The sequence below is a fragment of the Cricetulus griseus genome, chromosome 9 (assembly GCF_003668045.3).
Source record: "Cricetulus griseus strain 17A/GY chromosome 9, alternate assembly CriGri-PICRH-1.0, whole genome shotgun sequence".
NCBI lineage: Eukaryota > Metazoa > Chordata > Mammalia > Rodentia > Cricetidae > Cricetulus > Cricetulus griseus.
The window spans coordinates 23,831,466-23,858,277 of record NC_048602.1 but is presented as its reverse complement, the minus strand read 5'-3'; the positions used below and the strand labels follow the sequence as shown (position 1 = coordinate 23,858,277).

Genomic DNA, 26,812 nt, shown 5'->3' with positions numbered 1-26,812 from the left:
TTAAAGAACCTGTTTTTCCTCTCTGGATAGTGGTTAATACAGAGATTCCCAACTGGTGGAAATTACTGAAAGCAAGTAACTATGAGTACTGTCTCATCATGAATGAAGGATCAGATCAACTTGAAGAGCTTGGAGGTGGGAAGGAGCACCATGAAATACTGTCTTTTAGACATGGTGATTAGCTGATGCTGAGATTGCTGGAAGAAGACCTGCATTCAAAATGCCAACATGGATGGGGGAGGAAACCCGAGATATACCCCTCGCTGAGGAACTATTAGTAGGTGATGGCTGGTGAGTGAGAATGACTTTTAAGATTTGGCTGTTGGTATTTTGCCCATGCTCCAACAGATGACCCTATACCCATAGGCACATGGTCAAAAGGACTTAGAGTCAGGGGGTTATTAATTGTGATTAGAAGTTACTGGGGGGTTGTTTGTTAGTGGCGAGAGTATGATCAAAACATGTTGTATATATGTATGAAAATTTCAAAGAATAAATAAAATTTTTTGTTAAAATTAACTTCTGGGCTGGAGAGGTGGCCAGTGGTTAAGAGCACTGGATGCTGATGAAGATTTCTGGGATTCAACTACAAAAGCTCAGAGGCGACCTCAGAACTATTGTAACGCCAACACAAGGGATCTGATGCCCTCTTCTGGCCTTTGCAGGCAATGTGCAGCCATATAGTGTATAAAATTTCATTCACAGAAAACAATCATATGCAAAAACTTTAAGATTAATTTGGTATTGAAAACGTGTTTTACCTTGAGAGGCCATTTAAATGACTTACACAAAGTATGCTATGTATGTGAACTAATATTTACAATTTCTTTTACCTTTTCTTGTTTTTTTTTTCTAAATGTCATATGATACCCATATATTGTGTGTGTGTGTGTGTGTGTGTGTGTGTGTGTCTTATAGCTTAGGGTCAGTATATTTGAGAGAACATTTTTTTCCATTCTGAGATTAGGTGACCCTTTTTGCTATGCTTCTAAGTCCACTCATTTTCTACAAATATTGTGATTTCACTTACTTTAGAGCTGAATAATATTTGTTTTTGGTAAGCCAAGTTTTTTTTAAAGATGTCAGATGATATTTGGAGTAATCACCCCTACATGTGGTACTCAAGAATGGATAGAAATCCATGGATGGTCTTCAATGTCCTAGATTACAAAGGTGGTCCTTCACTACAGAACTCCACCACCCATGGTCAATGGGCTGAGCTTGAGCAAACCAGCACAGAAGAGCTTACTCTGAAGTCACTCCCAGTCCTGGGAGACAGTGAGTACTCACCCCAGCACCTTCAAGTTACAGTCTTTGTGATTCAAAGCTTCACACAGGAGCTTCAGACCATCTCGGTCAAAGGTCATCCTGTCCAGATTCAGCATGGTCAGTGTTTTGCATGTGGTGAGAACCAAGGCTAGGTCTGCACAAGAGCCAGTGGTAAACTCACACATGTCTAACCTGTGACAGGGAAAATACCAGAAAAGGAATGTGGCAGGCTTCAGAGCAAAGAAATTGCTAGCTCCAAATGTCGACATTAAGCAAAACATTAACCGAACCCTGGTCTCATGGAACAGTATTTATAACTGAGAATTTCATGCGTGTAAACAATGTGTCTTCATTGCATCTGTCTACTCTGAACACTTCCAACTCCTCCCAGAGCTCCTTATTCCAAACCCCAAACAGCTTCATCATCTTTCACACCCACTAAGTTAGTGATTCTCAACCTGGAGGTTACCACCCCTTTGGGGTCAGGTGACCCCTTCACAGGGGTCACGTATCAGACATCCTGCCCATCAGATATTTACATCGTGATTCATGAGCAAAATTGTAGTTCTGAAGGAGCAACAAAAATTATCTTATAGATGGGGGCCACTACAACGTGCGGAACTGTATTGACAGGGTCACAGCTCTAGGGTGGTTGAGGACCCCTGCACTAAGCTCAATTATCGTTGCTTGAGTTTAGGCTAGTCCACTGGAGCACAGGTAACCAGGCAAACATCTCTGAATAAAATTGACTCTCCTTTCCCCAGCAGTCGTCAGCTGCAGAGAGCTGCTCAGCTAGGGCTGGGGCTTGAGTGCCTCTGCCATTCATCCCGGGATTTTCACTGGCTTGGCTCATGCCAGGTACTGTAAATTGGTAAAGACCCTCTGGCTGTGCAAGTCATAGGACCTAAGGGAGAACCCATTAACTATTGCTTTGCTTAGGGGACATAACAAAACTACCTTCTAAAATCAGTGATTCTTAACCTTCCTAATGCTGTGAACATTTAATACGGGTCTTCACGTTGTAGTGACACCTCCACCACAAAATTTTCATTGCTACTTTATAACCGTAATTTTGCTGCTTTTATGAATCATGATCTAAAGATCTGTGTTTTCTGATGGTCCTACGAGACTCCTGTGAAAGGGTCATTTGACACCCCTCCCAAAGCGGTCTTGACCCTCAGACTGAGAACCATAGTTCTAAATGAATAGCATAATTCCTAGATTAGTTCCGTTTTCAAGCCTCATGAGAGAAGCGTTTGTTTGTTATGGACTGATTAATACAGAGACGCACAGCTGGTCCATATTCTGATAGCGACTACAAAGGTCTCAGCCTCAAATGGAACATCTATATCACCCCTTCAGCCAAGACTCAAAACCATCACAGAAGAGGGTACAGGAAGACTAGAAGAACCAGATAATGTGATGGGAAGAAACATGGCAGGGCCATTATTCTCAAACCCAGAGCAACTGTTGTTGTCTGTGCAAGACCTGTACATTAATATTTTCCTCAAAACATGAGCTGAGGCTAGGTGGAGTTCTCCTTAATCCTATTGTCTTAGTTGGGGTTTCTATAGCTGTGAAGAGACATCATGACATAGTAATTCTTATAAAGGAAAACATTTAATTGGGTGGCTTTTGTTCAGTTCAGAGGTCCAGTCTGTTATTATCATGGGGAGACATGGTGGCATGCAGGGATAGCAGCTGGAGAAAGCAGCTGAGGGCTCTTACATCTTGACCCACAGGCAAAAGGAAGTGGTCTGAACACACTAGGTGTGGCTTGAACATATATGACACCTCAAAACCCATCTCTCTAATGATACTTCCTCCAAGAAGACCACACCTACTACAGGAAGGTCACCCAACGTAATGGTGCTACTCCCTTTGGGGACCATTTTGTCATAAACCACAATACCCATTAACCTTCTCTATTTTCCTATTGAGTCATGAACCCTTCCCACTATGACAGTAGTAACTCACCCAAGACACCGCAATTTACACTCAGGGTTACTCAGAGCTTCACATAACTGTCTGACGCCTGTGTCTTGTATGTTATTGTTGCCCAGTTTCAGTGTTTTTAGCTTTTGATTGTGAGTAAGGACAGCAGAGATCTCCTCACAGCAGTCTGAAGTGAGATAGCAACCAGACAACCTGGGAAAACATGCATGCAAGCATACCGATTTATTAGGAGGTATCCTTTGGTTTTGAATTATTCTCAATTTTTTAGAACTTTGTGCCGGGTGTTGGTGGCACACGCCTTTAATCCCAGCACTCTGGAGGCAGAGGCAGGCAGATCTCTGTGAGTTTGAGGCCAGCCTGGTCTCCAGAGTGAGCGCCAGGATAGGCTCCTAAACTACACAGAGAAACCCTGTCTCAAAAAACCAAAAAAAAAAAAAAAACTTCGTATGAGCCCTGCATAATACATCCCTCAATCTCAACTCCAATTTCTCCCAGTTTCCCCAAATAATTTCTTATTTATTATTGTTTTATATAAATATATACATGTATGTGTAAGGATAACTCTTTCCACCAGCCACCCGAGCCCCACCACTACATTAGGACCCCCAAAATAACACATACAAGTCTTATATTAGTTACAATACTGCTGGCCAGTGACTAAGATTTCTTATATGCTAGCTCTGTCTTAAGTATCAACCATAACTATTAATCTAAATATTATATAAAGACTTATCAAGGACGCTGGCCTTATGCGTCCTCTCTTGCTGATGATCACATGGCAACTCCTGTCCTTACTACCTTTCCCGGAATCCTACTCAACTCCTAGCCCCACCTATGTTGCTTTCCTATTGGCTAACAGTGCTTAATTGATCTACCAATAAGGCAAAAAAGGACTTCCCCCATCACATATGCATCTATAAATATGTGTGTGTGTTCATGCAATCACTCATGTACATGAATATATAAGCTGAGCCCATTTAGACTTGCTTGTAAGTACCATGTGTCCAGTGATGGTATAACCCTATAGATCTTCTCTGTGGAGGAGACCCATTCTCCCTCTCAGCAGCCATCCCTTAACCATCTTTTATTTTTGATACAGGGTCTCATGTCCTAGTCTGGCATCAGATTCATTACATAGCTGAGGATGACCTTGAACTTCTGCCCCTCCTACACTGGAGATTCAATCTCAGGGCTCTGTGTATGCCAAGTCAGCAACCTACCAACTGGCCTTCATCCCTAGGCCATGAGATTCCATCTTAACAGTCTGGTGTATTGCCATTTGTTTGTGTGAACCAGAAATGCCCAAGATTTCTGAAATACTGAGGATGCTTCTCCATCTGCTGTACTCTGCTCCATGCTGGCTCACTGCAATCCTTCTGCCTTGATTTCTTCATCTGCTGCTCCTACTCTCACTCACCCTGGTGAAATTACAGATGCCCTGAAAATAAGTGGGGCTACCTTATCCCTGATTTCAGATTTCTGTGCAGATGTCATCATGTGGCGAACTCCTGCTGGTATTTAACATAACATGTCCTCAAACCCTGCTGAAGCCTCAAGCTCATGGTTCCCCATGGCACTTCCAATAATGGTTAAGAGAGAGGTTGGGGCCCTTTCCGTGGACTCACCGCAGACCAGGTGAGCCACCCCCTGCTTTTACCCAATTCTTGTCCTAAGCGCCATCCACCCAGATCCCTCCAGGCTCGTCCCTGCTTGAAACAGACACGCCCAGGCAGGGTGGAGCTTCCTGAATCTGGCTTGGTTCAGGACACTCTTCCTTCCCTTTCCGTGGACTCACCGCAGACCAGGTGAGCCACCCCCTGCTTTTACCCAATTCTTGTCCTAAGCGCCATCCACCCAGATCCCTCCAGGCTCGTCCCTGCTTGAAACAGACACGTCCAGGCAGGGAGGAGCTCCCCGAATCTGGGTACAGGCCACTCTTCATTCCATTCCCGGCGACCGATCCACCAAGAGGCCTAACGCCATCAGAGTGAGGAGGCTACGAGGAGAGGCAAAACCATCCAGAGCTTCGGACATTGAATTCCTGGCCCACACACACTACAGAGTAACAAGAGGAGATAGAGAGATCCTACCTGCACTCACTGGAAAAAGATATGGGAAGAAGACAGAATAAGAACCCGCTCAACAACAGAAAGACCAATATGACACCACCAGAATCTAGGGACTCCACTCCAGCAAGATCTGAAAAGCCCAACACAGTGCATGAAGAAGAGATGGACCTCAAAAATTATCTGAGCAAGATGATAGAGACCTTCAAAGAGGAAACAAGAAAATCCCTTAAAGAAATAGAAGAAAAAGTAAGCAAAAAATTACACGATATGGAGGAAAAGACAAACCAAAATATTCAAGAAATAAACAAATCTCTTAAAGAAGCTAAAGAAACCCAAGATAAAACAACCAAACAAGTGAAGGAAGCTCTTGAAACAGTTCAAAACATGAAAGCTGAATTAGACACATTAAAGAAAACACAGAATGAGGCGATGCTGGAAATGGAAAGGTTGGATAAACGATCAGGATCTAAAGATGTGAGTATAACTAATAGAATTCAAGAGACAGAAGAGAGAATCTCAGCTATTGAAGACTCGCTAGAGGATATACATTCATCAACCAAAGAAAACCTCAAGACCAACAAATCCCTAACACAAAATATACAGGAAATATGGGACACCGTGAAAAGACCAAACCTAAGAATAATAGGTGTAGAAGAAGGTGAAGAAACACTGCTCAAAGGTACAGAAAACATATTCAACAAAATCATAGAAGAAAACTTCCCCAACCTACAGAAAGATATGCCTATGAAAGTACAAGAAGCTTATAGGACACCAAACAGACTGGACCACAAAAAGAAGTCCCCCCGACACATAATAATCAAAACTCCAAATCTACAGAATAAAGAAAAAATATTAAGAGCTGCAAAGGAAAAAGGCCAAGTAACATATAAAGGCAAACCAATCAGAATCACACCCGACTTCTCAATGGAAACTCTGAAAGCCAGAAGGTCTTGGATAGATACACTACAAGCACTAAGGGAGCATGGATGTCAACCCAGACTACTGTACCCAGCAAAACTTTCAATCACTATAGATGGAGAAAACAAGATATTCCATGACAAAAACAGATTTAAACAATACATATCCACAAATCCAGCACTACAGAAGGTTCTGGAAGGAAAACTCCAACCCAAGGAACATAACTACATGCACAAAAACACAGGCAATAGATAATCTAATATTGCCAAACACAAAAAGAAGCAGGAGAGCAAAATCCACACACAATGACACCACCAACAATAAATCCAAACCAAACAAGAACCAACGAACAATGGACATTAATATCCCTAAATGTCAATGGCCTTAACTTACCCGTAAAAAGATATAGGCTAACAGAATGGATACGAAGACAGAATACTGTTTACAAGACAGACAATACCTCAGAGTAAAAGGATGGGAAAAGATTTTCCAATCAAATGGCCTCAAGAAACAAGCAGGTGTAGCAATCCTAATATCTAACAAAATGGACTTTAAACTAAAATCAATCAAAAGAGATGAAGAAGGGCATTTCATACTCATCACAGGAAAAGTCCATCAAGATGAAATCTCAATCCTGAACATCTATGCTCCAAATACGAAGGCACCCACATTTGTGAAAGAAACATTACTAAAGCTCAAACCACACATAAAACCACACACACTTATAGTAGGAGACTTCAACACCCCCCTTACACCACTAGACAGGACCACCAGACAAAAACTTAACAAAGAAACAGAGGATCTGAAAGAAGTCATGGCCCAACTGGGGTTAACGGATATCTATAGAGCATTCCATCCAAACTCAAAAGAATATACCTTCTTCTCAGCACCACATGGCACCTTCTCCAAAATTGACCACATAGTAGGCAACAAAGCAAACCTCCACAATTACAAAAGAATTGAAATAACCCCCTGTATCTTATCAGACCACCATGCATTAAAGCTAGAATTCAGCAACAATACAAATGGCAGGAAACCTGCAAACTTTTGGAAAATGAATAACACCCAATTGCACCATTCCTGGGTTGAGGAAGAAATAAAAAAACAAATTAAAGACTTCCTAGATTCTAATGAAAATGCAGACACAACATACCCAAATTTATGGGACACTCTGAAAGCAGTCCTAAGAGGGAAGTTCATAGCACTAAGTGCCCACATGAAGAAACTAGAAAAAAGTCACATTAGAGAACTGACAGAACAACTGAAAACACTAGAGCAAAAAGAAGCAAACTCACCAAGGAGGAGTAGACGCCAGGAAATAATCAACCTGAGAGCTGAAATCAATAAAGTAGAAACTAGGAAAACATTACAAAGAATCAATGAAACAAAGAGTTGGTTCTTTGAGAAGATCAACAAGATAGACAAACCTCTAGCCAAACTAACCAAAAGGCAGAGAGAGAGCACACTAATTAACAAAATCAGAAACGAAAAGGGGGATATAACAACGGACACTGTGGAAATCCAGAGAATCTTTAGGTCATACTTTGAAAATCTGTACTCCACAAAATTCGAAAATCTAATGGAAATGGACAGTTTCCTGGATAAATATCACTTACCAAAATTAAATCAAGATCAGATAAACATTTAAATCGACCCATAACCCCTAATGAAATAGAAGCAGTCATCAAAAGCCTCCCAACCAAAAAAAGCCCAGGACCAGATGGCTTCACTGCAGAATTCTACCAGAAATTCAAACAAGAGCTGATACCAATACTCCTCAAACTGTTCCGCACAATAGAAGCAGATGGGATATTGCCAAACTCCTTCTATGAGGCTACAATCACTTTGATACCCAAGCCACACAAAGATAAGAATAAGAAAGAGAACTACAGACCAATATCTCTCATGAACATTGATGCTAAAATACTCAATAAAATATTGGCTAATCGAATCCAAGAACATATCAGAAAAATCATCCACCACGATCAAGTGGGCTTCATCCCAGGGATGCAAGGATGGTTCAATATACGAAAAACCATCAATGTAATCCACCATATAAACAAACTGAAAAAGAAAAACCACATGATCATCTCACTAGATGCTGAAAAGGCCTTTGACAAAATCCAACATCCCTTCATGATAAAGATCTTGGAGAGAACAGGAATAACAGGAACATATCTAAACATGATAAATGCGATATACACCAAACCAATAGCCAACATCAAACTAAATGGAGAGAAACTCAAAGCATTTCCTCTAAAATCAGGAACAAGACAAGGATGTCCAAACTCAAAGCTATTTCCTCTAAAATCAAAACAAGAAAGGATGTCAAACTTTCACTTGAAGTTCTAGCAGCAATAAGACAAGATCAGGATATCAAAGGGATACAAATTGGAAAGGACGAAGTCAAACTTTCACTATTTGCAGATGACATGATAGTCTACATTGACCCGAAAAACTCTACCAGGAAACTCCTACAGCTGATAAACACCTTCAGCAAGGTAGCAGGATACAAAATTAACTTAAATAAATCTGTAGCCCTACTGTATACAGATGATAAACTCAATGAGAAAGAAATCATGGAAACATCACCTTTCACAATATCCACAAGCAACATTAAATATCTGGGGGTAACACTAACCAAAAAAGTGAAAGACCTGTACAATAAGAACTTTGAGACTTTAAAGAAAGAAATTAAAGAAGATACCAGAAAGTGGAAAGATCTCCCATGCTCTTGGATAGGCAGAATTAACATAGTAAAAATGGCAATTCTACCAAAAGCAATCTACAGATTTAATGCAATCCCCATCAAAATCCCAACACAGTTTTTCACAGACATTGAAAGAACAATACTCAACTTTATATGGAAAAATAAAAAACCTAGGATAGCCAAAACAACTCTTTACAATAAAAGATCCTCTGGAGGCATCACCATCCCTGACTTCAAGGTCTACTATAGAGCCATAGTTCTGAAAACAGCTTGGTATTGGCACAAGAATAGACAGATAGACCAATGGAATCGAATTGAAGACCCAGATATTAACCCACGCACCTACGAACACCTTATTTTTGACAAAGGTGCTAAATCCATACAATGGAAAAAAGATAGCATCTTCAACAAATGGTGCTGGCACAATTGGATTCGAACATGCAGAAAATTGCAGATAGATCCATACTTGTCACCATGCACAAAACTTAAGTGCAAATGGATCAAAGATCTCTCCATAAACCCAGCCACACTGAATCTTTTAGAAGAGAAAGTGGGAACAACCCTTGAACAAATTGGCACAGGAGAACGATTCCTGAACATCACGCCAGAAGCACAGACACTGAGGTCTGCAATTAATAAATGGGACCTCTTGAAACTGAGAAGCTTCTGTAAGGCAAAGGACACAGTCAGTAAGACAAAACGACCACCCACAGAATGGGAAAAAATCTTCACCAGCCCCACATCTGACAGAGGTCTGATTTCCAAAATATACAAGGAGCTCAAGAAGCTAGCCACCAAAACACCATACAATGAAATTAAAAAGTGGGGTGCAGAACTAAACAGAGATTTTTCAACAGAGGAATCTGAAAAGGCTGAAAGACACTTAAGAAAGTGCTCAAAATCCTTGGCCATCAGAGAAATGCAACTCAAAACAACTCTGAGATACCACCTCACACCTGTCAGAATGGCTAAAATCAAAAATACCAATGACAACCTATGCTGGAGAGGTTGTGGAGAAGAAGGAACACTCCTCCATTGCTGGTGGGAGTGTGAACTTGTAAGACCACTTTGGAAATCAGTATGGCGGTTGCTCAGAAAAATGGGAATCAATCTACCTCAAGATCCAGCCATTCCTCTCTTGGGTATATACCCAAATACTGCTTGTCCATACAACAAGGACATATGTTCAACCATGTTCATAGCAGCATTGTTTGTAATAGCCAGAACCTGGAAACAACCTAGATGCCCCTCAACTGAAGAATGGAAAGAGAAAATGTGGTACATTTATACAATGGAGTACTACTCAGCAGAAAAAAGCAATGGAATCTTGAAATTCGCAGGCAAATGGATGGAACTAGAAGAAACCATCCTGAGTGAGGTAACCCAATCACAAAAAGACAAACATGGTATGTACTCACTCATATATGATTTTTAGACATAGAGCAAAGGTTTACCAGCCTATAATCCTCTACCCCAAGGAAACTAGAAATCATGAATGACTCTAAGGGATAAATGGACCCCAGGAATGGGAAATGGCATGAACTCCCGAGCTAATTGAGAGCATGAGGGTAGGGGAGTGGGTGCTGCCATAATAAGAGCACAAGAAGAAGAGGAGAGGAGAAGAAATGGTGGAGCAGATATATTGAGTTGGGGGAAGAATAGAGGAGAGAGAGCAGGATGAGAGATACCATATCAGAGGGAGTCACTATAGGTCCGAGAAGAGATCTGGAACTAGGAAGATCTCCAGAGACCTATAAGGATGACACGATCTGACAGTCTGGGCAGTGGAGGAGAAGTTGGCCTAGAAACCCTTCCCCTAGAATGAGATTGATGAATACTCTCTATGCTATTCTAGAGTCCTCATCCAGTGGCTGATGAGAGCAGAGACAGACATCCACAGAAATACACTGAGCTGAAATCTGGAACTCAGTTGAAGAGAGGGAGGAATGAAGAACGAAGGGGTCTGTACCTGGTTGGAGAAACCCACAGAAACAGTTGGCCTGAAAAAGGGAAAGCATATCGACCCCAGATGCTCTTTGGGAGGACAGTACAGGACTAATCCAGCCCCCTGATCATGGATGCCAATGGGGAGGCCCCTGCACTCCTGGGATTTTTAGACATAGAGCAAAGGTTTACCAGCCTATAATCCTCTACCCCAAGGAAACTAGAAATCATGAATGACTCCAGAGGGAGGTGGACTGGCGTTTTGCCCTGGTGGGTGGGAGGGACTTCGAGAGCCCATCCCACTTGAAGGGATTCGCTCTGTCTCTGAACACATGGGGAGGGGCCTAGGCCCAGCACAGGAAGATTTGGTGGACTTGGTGGAGCCCTGGTTGGGGGCCCTACCCTGCCTGGGGAGTGGTGGGTGGATGGGGTGGGGGGTAGGTTGGAGGTGGGGGAGAAGGAATGGGGGTGGGGGGAGGGAGAGGGAGAGGGAAAGTATATGTGAAAATATTAATAATTTAATAAAAAAAGAAAAAAAAGAGAGAGGTTGGGGCAGAGCAGGAAAGTAATGGGTGTAAGATTGGTGAGATGGAGAATGTGAAGATGTTAAATATAGACATTAGTCAGGTACGTGTCAGATGTATAGAGAACATACAATAGTTAGTATATGATGTTTAGACTGATAATGAATAGATGATATCCAGATTAATTTAGGAAGAGATGTATAAAGAGGTGTAAAGACAATAAAATTTTAGATGGGAGAAAATGGAAAGAGGTTAAATTCGTAGATGACAGCTAACAGGTGGGAGATTATAGGATAGACAGACAGGTATGTCCATGGATACATAAGCATATATGAATAGATTCTTGATTGATGGATTCATATATACACGTGATTTATGCAGTTCTAATATGCATGTGCATTAACGTTTCTCAAGCAGGGATGAATTTCACTCTCCAAGGGACGCCTGTACCCTCTGGTACTCCCTTCAACAGGGCAGTAATTCCACTCCTTGGAAATCACCCTCATGACCCAACCACCAAGAGCTCCATGTCTTAAGATATTTATCATGGGTGCTGGGCCTCACCACATACTCTGGGGGGGGGGGGACACTGACATTCAGACAATTCTACCCTCTTTCCTACTGATCACCAACATCAGAAACCACATTCCCAGGATTGGCTGAGAACACAGCCCTACCATAATTCCTGCAGGGGGCACATTGGGTCTTTCAAAGCCTTGCAGAGAATGTTCACTCCAGTATCTTCCAGGAAATTTGAGCTCAGGTCAAGCAGAGACAGGTATTTGTTGTGCAAAAGGGCTTCGTAGAGATGGCCACAGGCAATGAAGGTGAGAGCACAATATGACAACCTGCAAAGAGAATTCCATATCAGCAGCTCTCTTATTGTCACTCTGCATGCCTCTGTAAAGACATGTTCCCCCTATACTGAACTTCCAACTTGCATGAAAACATATTGAAATGGGTTTCCAGGATGGCTCCACAGGTAAAAACCCTAGCCACCAAGTCTGAGTACCCCAGTTCAATCCCACACGATAGAAGTAAATAACCAACCCCCTAAGTCATCTTCTGTCCTCCATATATGTGTGGGTACATACACATACATGATGGAAACATTTTCAAAGAAAAGTTTCGAAAACCTGAGGTTCTACATCAGAGATGCTACCAAAGTTAATTTGTCAAATTATTTGCAAAACAATTAACAGGTTCGTCCCCCTACGTGAGAAATTCGCCGTGTTTGCAGACTCCTGCCCTTGTGGGATATCTTCCATTAAGTATTTAATTTCTTTTTGTTCCCTATGTGAGTGTGTGTATGTCTCAGTACAGGTGCCCATGCAAATGGTTGTCAGAGGAAAAGCCCAGATAGCACACAATGGATCACCACCCACACATTTTGAGACAGGGTTACTCAGCCATCTTTAACTTATGTATTAGTCTTGGCTATTTTCTAGTGGGCTCTAGGGATCCTACTGTTTCCATGTCTTCAGTGTGTCACTGCACTTGGCTTTTTCACATGGGTTCTGGGAATGAAATCAGGTCATCAACTAGACCGGCAAGTTTTTGTTAACTTATCTCTTGCTCCACCCCATTCCCATTATTTGATTTAAAATATTTTTCATAATCCTGTCATTTGTATGGGTGAAAGACTTGAAACACTAGATAATATTGGAAATAACTCACGACTAATGTAGTTCTACATAATTACTAGTCACTGAGTATAATTTAATTCTATTTATTCTATAACTAATACTTAAATAACCAAATAACTTTGTCTTCTAATGTTATTTTTTTCCTACTACCTCTTCTGAAACATCCTTCATTTTCTGGAGTGCATTTTTCACCTTTTCTTTTACAAGTTTCATTTCAGGACTGGAGAGATTGGGCAGCATTTAAGATCACTGCCGATCATTCAGAGAAACCGGGGTTCAGGGCTAAGTATCCATATAGCACCTACATGGTGCTCACAGATCTCCTGTAACTAGAATTTCATGGGACTATTGACTTCTCCCGGCCTCTGCAGCCTCATGTACTCATGTAGTACACAGAAAATTATTCAAGTGCTCTCATGTATCCAGCCTAGATCAAAACACAAAGGCACTGAAAGTATCATAAAAAACTATACCCAAGCCATGTGCACACATTTTTATACCATGCATGCAGAATATTTCATGTTTGGACTTGGTTAGCATCCCCAAGACTCATGATCTGCAAATATTCCAAGCTTCCAATGCAGTATAAAACATTTCTGCTCTAGTCATAAGCAGTTCATGAACAGTTCTTAATCTGCAGTTTCTCTTATGTAAACAGATGTCTCCATAAAGGTAAATATTCAAAGCTCTTATAGTTTATATGCATGCTCATGTCTGTAAGCAGCACACGTATATACTACTGCGTGAATGCATAATCACAGACGACACAATTATATTGTGGCTGTATACTCTTTCTCTTCCATGAACCCAGGTGTCTTTGAGCACATTCCCCATTTAAGGTCTTTGATTGATGGAACAGTAAGTTATCTGGTATGGCTTCCCTGAGGCAATAGCCTGGCAGTCTGTTATATAGTCTTCAGGACAGGAGACAGCACACGGTGTCTTAGGTGAGATGGAGGAAGGCCTGCCTCAGGAAGGAATATTTTTTCTTATTTATATTCTCCTTTGGCCTAGTGGTCAGTCTCTTTCCAGGGGCATCATCATTCCCCATAATAATCATTCATTAAAGGTAAAATTATATATAAGGAATTTCAGAGCTACCCTTGCCTTTTCTGAAGTTGATCTCATGGTATCTCTGTTTGCATTTGCTCCACGTATATCAGTCACGTGACTGAGTTTAGTGGCACATGACATGATCCCCTGCATTCCTTACTGGGCATTTGACCCCCTGTATGATGGTTGCACCCAGATGCCGTGTTCTGAAGTATTTCCACGTCACGCTCCCCAAGCCCAGCTCACATGAGTGTCTCCAGGTCACAGCTTGGACGCTTCAGGGTTTCACACAGTAGCATCACCCCTTTGTTCTTCAAGGGATTTTCAACCAATGAGAGATGCTTCACCTTGCAGAAGATTAGGGAAGTAGCAATGATGCCACACGCCTCACTGGAGAGGTTGCATTTCCCCAGCCTACATTTGAGATACAGGTCACAGGTTAGGAGTGACATCTTTAGGTGCTATGTCTAAGACATATTGTAGAACAAATGCCCCAGCTTATAATACTGTATATACCAGTCGACACCTACATCGTAGGCTTATTTAATTCATAAGTGTAATTATGTGACTATCATTGTAAATTATAGAGATCTTCCGATTGGGAAAGAGCCCAACCCAGATGTTTTCAGCAATGGGTGACTTTTACTCTCAAAGATCCATTTGGAAATGGATGTTGAGGTTATCGTTGGTCACAAAACCAACAGACAGACAGGGTGTTATGGGAATGTATTGAGCAGAAGCCATGGCCTTTAATACACAGATATATAGATCCCATATGGTCTTTAAATCACTGTGTGCCTGATTACACATATCAGTGAAACACACACACACACACACACACACACACACACACACACACACACAGAGAGAGAGAGAGAGAGAGAGAGAGAGAGAGAGAGAGAGAGATTTCACAAGGAGAAACAGAACTATCCTAATGAAACTCATTTTCTACAACCATGTGCCATGCAAAGCAAAACATTCAAAGTTAAGTCCCCAAAGTGATTTTTAAAATAATCTTAAGAGAAGCTAGTGGATTTGGACCACGCCCCGACTTACAGCAGCTCCTCCACTCTGCATGTCGAGCATTTGAGCACACAGCACATATTCTCCACCACGTCATTGGAGAGATTAGTGCCATAGAGGTTCAAGGATTTCAGGTGAGGTAACTGAAGAAGTGTGTGAAATAGCACACCGTGCCCAAAGTTAGTCACGAACGAACACCTGTGGGATAGGCCCAAATGGCACATTATACCAGGCTGCATGGAGAGATGGCAAAGCAAATTGTACATACCCGTCCTTCTCAACACACTGCCTCACACACCGTGGTCTTTTGGGCATCTGGTTAACCCACAAGTTCTCACTGGTTATCTCCAGGCACCAGACAAACACGGAGGCTCAAGCTACTCATATCTGTCCCTTTCTTCTATTCCCCCCACTTCTGTGCAACATGCAGAATGTTCTGAGGACACTCACACACAGCCTCATGTCAGCCTCTAAACATGGCCTGTTGTGGCTAATCAAGGGCTCCAACTCAACATTATCTGGGTAAGGGAATCTGAACTGTGGAGTTGCCTCCTTCCAATTGGCATGCCTGTGGGCATTTCCTTCATAGGTGATTGGCCTAGAGCTGCCACTGTGAATAGCATAACACATGGGCATGTAGGTCTGCTGTGAATAAGAAAGATTCTTGAGCAGGCCAATGGGAAACAAGTCAGAGCAGCACTCCTCCATGGGCTCTGCTTTGGTTCCAATCTTCAGGTTCCTGCCTTGGCTTCCCTTAGTGATATATTATGGATTATGAGCTAGGAGTGGTAAAATAAACACTTTCCTTCACCAGGCTGCTTTTGGTCATGGCATCTATGACAGCAGCAGAAAGAAAACCAGAGTAACACCTTCTTATAATAATGATGTTTATATTTGTATTAGTGCTCCCGTCTGTGTGTACCAAGGTAAGGGACCATTTCTCCTTAAGGACTAATGTTTCATTGATATCTAATACAGGGATTCTCTGTGCAACCCTGAATGTCCTGAAACTCACTCGGTAGACCAGGCTGGCCTCAGACAGAGAGGTCTGTCTTCCTCTCCCTCACAAGTGCTGGGATTAAAGGTGTATACCACCACTTCCTGGCTTAGTAAGTACTAAAGCTTTCTCAGGAATTAATATCTATACTAGTCTTAGACTGGAGTTCAGAGATCAAGATTATTTAGATGTGCCTTTTTTATTTACTCCATTGAAGGTTGGGGAAAAGCAAACTTATGTCTGGTCATGTGTCCTTTTGATAAGAAACAGATGTCAGAATGATGACTAAGAAATCATCATTGGGCAGGATAGATGGCTCAGTGGTTAAGCCCATACTAATCTTGCAGAGGATTGGAGTTCTGTTCCTAATACCCATGTGGAGCACCTAATGACATAATATAATTCTGACTCCAAAAGGTCCTGTTCAGATGCTCGAATACATATACACAATCAAGATAACCTTTAAATTGGACTTTTCATGAATATTCATTGCAGTCTGTAGAATACAGTTAATAACTTTTGGCTGTGTACAAGCATACTCATACCACACACACACACACACACACACACACACACACACACACACACAGGGATGTATAGACATTTACAAACCACCTATAAATCTGATGTATGCATGTGTGTGACATAGAAAACATCAAATACACTCTTACTAATATTGTATTTGCTACTTTGGATTTTACCTCTGCATTTCTTTATGAATTTGTCTTCAAGTAGAGAAGAACTTTCTTTAATCTACTTAAAGGATGGGTGACTTTCAAACTTACGAGAAGCTTTGGAGCTTGAATGCATTCAGAGCCCCCCTATGAGATGGATACATCGATAGATACAGAAGTGAAATTGCGGTTTCGTTGAAATTACAGCTGTCCAGATCCAACACCTCCAAGTTCTGGAAAACTCTGCATAACATTCGCCAATGTTTGATTGCATTGCTGCAATGAGATAACATACCATTATTTCTGGTGGCTCCATGCAATTCCAGGCATTCCTAAGATAGGGAGATCACTCCCAACCCCCTGGGGGGTTCCACATGGTACATAGACATTCATGCAGGCAAGACACTCCTACACTATAAATAAAAATAAATAAATCTCTAAAAAAAAAAATGAGAACATGAGAGACAGAGAGAGAGACAGGAGAGACTGAGCATACTGTGGCTACAAATTGGCATCTTCTGGGCATGGGGTCACCATTGCAGTCTTGATGTCCCAAGAGCTATGGATGCCTCCACTTCCTGCAATAGACCTGGTCTGTTACCACACAATCATAAACTTGGGAGTGGCTTTCACTGCTCAACCCATTGCTGCTAGAACATTGGCCATGGGTAGATTCTGAGGGAATGAAAATTCACCTCCAGTTTTGTACACAGGAGTCAGCCCACCAGTGACTAACGCACAGTCCCAAACCCACGAACATACTGAAAGCTCTAGTTTTAGTCAGTAGCTGACAAACCCAAAGGACATGAGTGTGAGAAAGGAACTCTTGAAGAGTTCAAGAGTTCAAGGTGATGGGTTGGAAGGGAAACAGAATCAAGTAGGAGGTGACAGTAATGACAATGCAGGATGCATAGGTATGAAATTGCAAATGAACGTTTTGAATGAAAATGATTACGAAGGTGCATGGCTTGAGTTGAGATGATCTAAGTTGAGTTTTTGGGAGACTCACTGCTAATAGTTAAGCATAACTTCTGAAGACATCCACCTTACACTGTTCTCTAGTGTCTCTTTTTCGTTGAGAAAACATGATTTCTATGTGAATTCAGGTAGATATTCTAAGCTCTTTAGTGATAGCAATCTGCATCCAATAATATCAATAAAGTTGTTATATGTTACACATTCGAAAGATCAAGTATGAGCTAGCATCCTAAAGGCAGTGCCAGGCAAGTCAACCAGAGCAATGTAGTAGAAACACAGCCTTAAGCCAGACACAAGTTCCCAGAATCCTCTTCACTGTAGTCACCAGAACACTAAACATGCTATGGATGAAGGAAAAGAGCCAGACATTGCAACAAAGCTGCTCACATTTCTACCTCACACTGGCCTGTAACAACTTTGTTCTTTGTATAAGTGGAGGAACTCAAGACATGGCTGCTTAGGGCCACAAAGATCCAAACAGCAGTGGCAACTTGCAACAGAAAGCCTTCCTGACTATGCCTTCTAAACAAGCATAGACATATGAGAATTTAGGAAACACCTTACTGGGCATAGTGATCTGTGGGTAGGAGTTTTCTGTACAAGCATGAAGAACTGAGTTCAGATCCACAGGCTGTCGAGCAGGCTGGGCATGGATGCAGGAGGCTGTTGTCCCAGCATCAGAAAAGGGAAACGGGTAGATCCTGATAGCTTAATGGGCTGTTAGCCTGTTCAAGATTGTGAGCTTCAAGGATGAGAGACTGCCTCAAGGGATTCTGATGGAAGACCATACAGAAGCACCCTCCCTCTTCCTCTGACTTCATCATGAATTCAGATCGACACAGTGTGCACACAAACACACCCATGAAATAATGGACTGAAAACTAAGGCAAAGCTGGAAGAACTGAAAACAAGGTTCAGAACTCACATCTTTTCATGTTTAAAGGCTTCCAAGTCACCATCTTCTGGCTTGTACTTTTCTGAAAACACTCTGTGTTGTATATGCAGATGAAGATTCTTTAAACGTTGAGATTTCAGCAGACATGTTGTAGCTACTGATAATGCATCAGCACTGCTGATATCAATAGTCATTTCTTCAAATAGATCCATCACTTGTCTTATAAATCCTTCCTCCTGGTTATCAACCAGGCTATCAAACAAACTCTGTGGACTCCTCAGTTTCTCACCGCACTCTCCTCGACTCAAATTTCTAAAACATTTGAGGATTTCCTGTCTCATCTCTTCGGATGGTATAGAACCAAAGTGTGGTTCCAGAATGGCAGCAACTTTTTCAGTGGCAATTCCAAACACAAATATCCCTGTAAGGAGCCATTGGTTTTGGTCATGAGCATAAATTTCCCTTAGAAGTTGGGATAGACTTCCAATGACGGGGTGAGGTCTGTCTTCGTCTTGTCTGAGGAAATAGAACAGGGCAGCGAAATACAGCTGTAGTGCAGGATGGTAAAACACGAAATGGTCACCTCTCGTATTGAGAAAATTCATTTTCAGCCACACTATCTGCCCAGATTCAGATATTCCATTCCTGTAGAGATCCTCAGGCTTAAACACAAATACCAATTTCCACATTCCCTCCACAGCCAAGGTACACAGGGGCTTTAATTGGTCTCTGTTCTGTCTTGATGGGCGGTTGGCATACTCTGCTCTGAATGAGTTCACCATAAAGCTTGCGTACAAAGCTGAATCTGGCTTATAATCTATGTTCATATTCTCTCCCCTCTTACGCTGACACTTTAAAGTAGAGCAGACCATCCAGCGTTTATAAGGATTTTTGCATAAAGTGAGTAGTGGTTGCATGGTTTGCAAATAATTAAAGATTGCTGAGCCTTCAGTGTAACTGTACATGAAGGACATACAATAGTACTTTATAGCCTCGTCAGTGTATCCTCCAAGAGTTATGTCCCTTGGTTTCTGTAGCAATGGATAGATTTTTGGTACACTTAGGTTTCCCAATTCAAGAAGCAGAGAGGATTCTGGGAGCATTACTTTCTGTAGCAAACTGCTCAAGACAATCTGTGTCGGGACCGTCTTTCTCCAGTCATTGCACAAGTTTGTCCGGAGTTCCAAGTCAAATTTCAGGTAGTCAAATCCCTCCAGAATAAACAAGATTCTCCTAGGATCAGATAAGATATCCTCCAGTGACTCTGAAGACTCAGACAACTTACTTAAGAGAAGCTGAGCTAAGCTTAGCTCTGTGATATCATTAAGTGACATGAGAGAGAAGAAGAAAACATACTGAAATCTGTTCTGCCACAAGTCTCCCGATGCCCAATCCAACATTGCTCTTCTTAAGAAAGTGGTTTTTCCTTCTCCTTTGTTACCCAGTATGACTGCAGTGACTGGCTGTGACTGAGGTTCAAATACAACTTGCAATGAGCTGTACTGCATTTCTGTAATGATTTCGAATTCATGATATGGCACATAAATGCCGCTCTCAAAGTTCCATATGAAGTTAAATAAAGTCTTCATAGTCTCTTTGTATGGTGTTCCTTTATCTGAGTTTGATGAAATCAGACCACAAGGCAGTTAGAAATAGGATACTCCTGAGAACGAAGCACATATTTTCTTAAATGCATGTCTAGTGAATGATGTGTACATTTAGATAACCAGTTAGGCCATGGGTCCCAAGGAAAGACAAAAGGAGGAAAGCCATCCCCCCCTTCCCTTGTAATAAGTTTCCATTGCCTTTCAGCTGCCGTAGATTTTTCTTTCCGTTACTCTATAAAGACTATTTAGCCCTCACTCTAATCCACCCAACCAACCAGTTCTTTCTTCATCCACACCTCTAGATAGAGACCTCTATTATTGCATGCAAATCTTTCCATGCTTCTGACCATGTTTGGGAGGAGTTAAATGACTCATGACTGACTCAAATCCCTGTGCTAAAGGGGGTATATGAATATTTTAAGGCCAACAAGAAAAGGGAGATCTTCAGCCAGCAGTGGCACTGAAACCAAAGTAAAGCCTCAGACCCCTCTAGAGCCAACAGTCTTCATATACACGGCTCCTTCTCAACATATAAAAAACCAAAATGAAAATGAACTTTACTTTCACTTTCCCTGGAACTCTTCCCTTAATTTCTTTAATTCATAGAGAAAAAGAACTTACCATCTGGCCAGCCTCATCCTGGTTCACTCATGGGGCCTGAAGCCCAGACCCTCAGTTGGTAATTTCGCCCCATTGTGGGTGATAATCTATTTGATACATTGCCTTTAAAAGTGTTATGAGCAAACTGGAAACTCACCTCTGAGTGACAGCTAATATAAAGTGTGAATTCTGGGTGCTGCACTACAGACTTGCAAAGGGCATGGTACCTCCCCAAGACCAAATCCATGAGTTCTTCATTTGTACATAATGTCATGAGTGAGGACTCAGTACTGTTATTCATTATGAGACTTTGATTCCTTCAGTGAGTCATTTACTAGTCATTCTATAATTTTCAGTTACTATACATGTTTACTATGCTATGTTTAGTCAAAGCGAAATTTGACTCTGGCAACAAGACAGAATGAAATGAACTTTGGGCTTCTGATTCAAAGTCTATGTAAAACAAGCCTGAACAGGCTGTCAGGTTGCCCTATGTTCATTCATAAGCATCTCATAGCTTTAGATACACATTAAAGTATCTAGATCAATTTCCTTACCCAAAAGTGATTAACGGAAAGGAGCAGCTGGGATAGGGTCAGTGCCACACTTTGATATTTTCCCATTAACTTCTGGTACCAGGCTTTCTAGGGCAAGAGGTTACTCTCTTCTCTGAAATTTACTGAAACTTGTGTCAGTGACTATTACATTAGAAATGTTCAATAAATTAAATGAACTTGCTGCTCTTCCAGAGGACCTGGGTTCAGTTCCCAGCACCTACCCAGCCACTTCCATCTTGCTGTTTGGTTCATGGATTCCTGCCCTCTTCTGGCTACCACAGCCTATCCATATGTATGCATATGTGCAAACACACACACACACACACACACACACACACACACACACACACACACTTCAAAAGTCTTCTCAAAAAGGAAAAGCGATCTCTGTATAATATTTTAAATGGTATTAATTCTTGGTGTATTTTGAAAAAAAGAATTTCTATATTCACACATTGTAAAATGGTGAGTGTTGGGCTATCTACATGGCTCAATGAATGTGGGCAGACAGGACACACAAGCAACTCCAACACATTGTCCTCCGTTGCCCACATGTGCTCAATTTTACACCCACACAAGCAAGGAAATGCATCAATGTGGGTTGGAGTAGTAGCTTAGAGTTTAAGAGTGAGCATTGCTTTGGCACAGGACCTAATTCAATCCCCAGCACAAATGCCTTCAACTCCACCTCCAGGGAATTGGAGGTCTCTCACTTCCTGGCACGTACACTCATGAACATATCCACATGTCCACACACGTATAAACATAATGAAAAATAAACCTAACTATAACAAGTGTAAAATTATACTGGAAGAGTTGTTGTGACTTAGTGGATGGACAATAAGTAGCAGGAGTGGATGAAGTTTCACTGTTAAACTATGGGGTCTAACTATTTCTATTATACCAAACTTATAGATCATCAACAGTCATTTATGACACTGAGCATATCTATGGCTCCGCCCCATGTTTCTGTCTCCCCAAGCAGAAAATAGATAACTATAATTTTAAATTTCACCATTAAAGGGGGAATCTGGGCATTCGTAGGGTGAGGAAAACCATCAATATGTCTCTCAACAGACAAGACAACTCTCAATTAAAAACTTGCACAGCCACAAACATTAGAGTCACTAAGGCTGGGAAACCATGTTATCAGAGGAAAGGGTTGCACAAGTCCACAGAGGACACACTTAATTCAGTCATCCTAAGGGAATCAATTATCTGCCCCATGTTGTCACGGGCTCTGAGGTGCACGGGGCCCTGCAACATGCCTTGTGTGTAATTCAACTCCTTAATATGACCTGGGTGTAAATATTTCCTCAAATGAATGGTTAACAAAAGAACATCCTTACATCCCTAGGTGTATCTAGGCAACCAGAAATTTCAGTTTCATAGAAATGACTCTGGCTCCATGGCTCAGGAAGAGGCCTCCACCCTGCAATCACTCCTAGGGTAGTAGCCTAAAGAGGACAAAAACTTAAACTGATATGAGCTATACTTTGTCCTGCTTTAATCTACCTTTTTTTTCCTCTTCTGTCTTTAGAGATAGGGTCCTTTATAGCCCACTAACTGCAAAATAGTCAAGTAGTCAAGGCTGGCCTGAAACTCCTGAACACTCCAATTTGCCTCTAGCTGTGGAGAACTAGGAGGGGTTAGAATGCATAGACATCGTGATTTGGATAAGAAATGCCTCCCACTCTCTGACACACACACCACACCCACAACCACACATACACCCACCCCCCACCCCCACCCCCCCACCCCCACCCCACAGCCCCCCACTCCCCCACACACCCACACACACCCAGCCAACACACACACACAGCCCACCCCCACACACACAGCCCCCACTCCCCCACACACACCCAGCCACACACACACACACACACAGCCCCCCCACCCCCACCCCACCCACCCCACACACAGCCCCCACTCCCCCACACACCCACACACACCCAGCCACACACACACACACACACACACAGCCCCCCCACCCCCACAGCCCTTGACTGGAATACCTGTGCCAGCTTTGATATGAAGGTTTGTGCCTAGTTTGATTTTATCTTGGTATGCCATGTTCAGTGGATATTCCTGGATGTCCTGATCTTTTTATAAGGGAAATGGAGGCGGGGTGGATCTGGGGGGTGGGGGTGGGGGTGATGAGGAAGGAAGTGGGGAGGATAAACTGTGGTCAGGATATACTGTCTATATAAGGCAATGATTTAAGAAAAAACAGCTCTATGAGGCTGACTTTCCCCTGTGTCCCCTGTCTCCAAGCTCGCTTACCTCTCCTCAGTGCCTCAGTCATGGCAAAGAGGTCTTTCCTCTTGACCTTTTGAAACAGGCTCAGTGCTATGTCCCAGACCTTTCCTGGATAATTTTTGTTCAATAGCATTACCAGGCCTTTTCTTGAAGCCATCTTAATCTCAGTCCAGGGGATCGGGTCGAGTTCAAATTCCTCTGGAGCTTTTCTGAGCAGAACTTTGAATGACATGAAGTCTGCTTTACTGAGCTTTTGCAGGCAAAGAGTCAAGTCGTAACCAGATATTTCCTCCATCTTGGAGGGTGAGGCTGGATTTGAGGTTAATAAAACCTTCAAAACAAAGAAATAAGCGACACCTGGTTAAGAATGACAATAGAAGTCTCAGATTTAAAGTCTTAAAATTGGGGGCTAGAAAAATGGGGGCCTAAGAGGCTAAGAGCGTTGTCTCATCTTCCTAATGTCCTGAGTTCAATTCCCAGCAACCACATGGTGACTCACAACCATCTATTATGAGATCTGCTGCTCTCTTCTGTCCTGCAGGCAAACACATATGCAGAGCACTGTGTGTATAATAAATAAATAGATAAATAATGAAATCTGTTTTAAAAGGCTCATAATCATTGATATCATGTATTCCTTCCTTCAGATACAGTTGGCTTATCCTTCAAAATATCCCAATAGTGCATTTGAATTTAGTGTTAAATTTAACCTTATGCTAATACCACAGTCAGAGAAAATGATAACCCCTTAAGTATGCAAATCAGCAAAGTTTACCATTAGAATCAAAACAGGAGTGTTGGCACTGTCATTGTGCCTGCCTCCATATACTCCTAGGGACATGTCTTAGAACACATTATAAACCAGAGTCCTTATGAGAATCTCTCCATAAATTATAACACATTAAAACTGGATGTTTTTAAACAATATCTTGTCTAGCTCGAATAAATGAACCCCCCCCCCCATTCACACTCACTACAGACAGGGTTTTCTCTGTGCAAATGCTCTGGCTGTCCTGGAACTGACTTTGGAGACCAGGTTGGCCTCGAACTCACAGAAGTCTACCTGACTCTACCTCCAGAGTGCTGGGATTAAAGGCAAGCTCCATGATGCCTGGCTCCAAAAGTTTTTAATTGAAAAGTTTTTTTGTGTGGTTTGCCTGCCTTTAAGCAACATGTGTGTGCATGCAGTACCCATGAAGGCCAGAAGAGGACATCAGATCCGATATGACTGGATTTCCAGTTGGTTGTGAGCCCTCAGAGGGTTCTAGAAATGGATCCTCTAAAGAGCAGCCAGTGCTCTCCATTGTGGAACCATCTCTCCAGCCCTTTAAAGATTGTCTGGAAGTAGAAGAAACAAAACTTGTTTGGTGCATGAAAATGTTTGTGGAACAATGAAAGACAGGTCCCATCAGCTATTGTATATTAAAATTGTTGACTCCCCAAGGAGGGCCTTCCTCCCTCTGAGGAGTGGATGGTGGGTAGGTAGGGAGAGAGGTGGAGAGACCACTAGAAGCAGAGGAAGGCGGAAAAGGGTTTGGTATGTTAAATGAAAAATAAGTTTTTAAATTAAAAAATTTACATCAGTTAAAATTAAAATGTAACCCATTCTTTCTAAATGCTTCATAATTGTATGGATTAGTGGCTACTCCTTTTATCAGGTCCTGACTTTCAAAACAATGTAGTTTTTACAGCCAAGAAAAAATGGCATTCAATTGTCAGTTGCCAAAGCTCAGATTAAAAATTGAACATTGTAGAATATGATTTGCATCCAAGGAGGCTGGGCACATCAATCTATAAAATTCCTCGTGAAGATGCTAAATATGGGAATCGGCCCCTGAGGACCCAGGGACCCTGTCTCTGCTGAGATGGCTGGGCTATTCCGGCCCCCACAGAGGGCAGAGGTGAGCTGCTTCCACCCCTGCCTTGGGCCCAACTTCTGCCTGTCTGATCTGGGAAATCCTACCCCTGGGGGTCTGCAGGCAGATTGAATTGGCCCATGAGAACCAAGAAATCCTGACTCTGCTGAGATCACTGGGCTATTCTGGCTCCCAAGCAGTGCAGAGGCAGATTGAATTGGGATTAACAGACATCTATAGAACTTTCCATCTGAACACAAAAGAATATACCTTCTTTTCAGTATCACATGGAACCTTCTCTAAAATCAACCGCATACTGGGCAACACAGTAAACCTCAACAGGTACAAAACAATTGGAATAATCCACTGTGTCTTATCAGACCACCATGCTTTAAAGTTACAATTCAAAAAACACAAATTGCAGAAAACCTACCAACTCATGGAAATTGAACAGAACGAAATTGCACCATTCCTGGGTCAAGGAAGAAATTAAGAAATCAAGAAATAAAGAAAGAAGTTAAAGACTTCCTAGATTTCAATGAAAATGAAGAAACAACATACCCAAACTTGTGGGACACTTTGAAAGCAGTACTAAGAGGAAAGTTCATATCTCTAAGTGCTCACTAGAGAATAGTCAACCTAGAGAGTCGACATCACAGCTGAAAGCTCTATAACAATGGAAGCAAATTTATCCATCCTTCTGCTGCATATAAGAAACACACCTCGACGTCAAAGACAGATGGTACCTCAGAGTAAAGGGTTGGGAAAAGATTTTTCCAATCAAATGGACCCAAGAAATAAGCGGGGGGGGGGGGGGGTAGCAATCCTAATATCTAACAAATTCTACTTTAAACTGAAATCAAAAAGAGATGAAGGGGTCATTTGATATTCATCACAGCAGAAATCCATCAAGATGTAGTCTCAATTCTAAACATCTATGCCACAGATACAAAACCATCCATATTTGTAAAAGAAACATTAGTAAAACTTAAGTCACACATTAAACCTCACACACTTATAGTGGGAGACTTCAACACCCCACTCTCACCACTGGACAGAAACACCAGACAGAAACTTAACAAAGGAACTAATAGAAGTTATGACCCAATTGGGTTTAACAGACATCTATATAACATTCCATCCAAACACAAAATAATATACCTTCTTCTCAGTGCCACGTGGAACCTTCTCTAAATTTGATCACATACTTGGCAACATAGCAAACTTCAAGAGATACAAAAAAATTAAAATAACTCCCTGTATCTTATTAGACCACC

General features: G+C 41.9%; 1 protein-coding gene across 2 annotated transcripts in view; it reads right to left on the bottom strand.

The window, feature by feature from the left end:
* The window catches only part of LOC100770646 (NACHT, LRR and PYD domains-containing protein 9A), a 36,070-nt gene extending 12,096 nt beyond the window's left edge, over positions 1 to 23,974 (bottom strand). Inside the window, exons 1-8 of one of the 2 annotated variants that reach the window (XM_035449556.1) lie at positions 23,704 to 23,974; positions 18,687 to 20,271; positions 16,895 to 17,059; positions 15,146 to 15,310; positions 14,336 to 14,503; positions 12,068 to 12,238; positions 3,247 to 3,417; positions 1,291 to 1,461 (exon numbers count right to left, since the gene is read on the bottom strand). In XM_035449556.1, the coding sequence (XP_035305447.1) occupies positions 1,291 to 1,461; positions 3,247 to 3,417; positions 12,068 to 12,238; positions 14,336 to 14,503; positions 15,146 to 15,310; positions 16,895 to 17,059; positions 18,687 to 20,271; positions 23,704 to 23,974 (2,867 nt within the window). The remainder of the gene's footprint in view (positions 1 to 1,290; positions 1,462 to 3,246; positions 3,418 to 12,067; positions 12,239 to 14,335; positions 14,504 to 15,145; positions 15,311 to 16,894; positions 17,060 to 18,686; positions 20,272 to 23,703) is intronic. The other variant, XM_035449557.1, reaches the window with a different exon arrangement.
* Between the last annotated feature and the right edge of the window lie 2,838 nt (positions 23,975 to 26,812).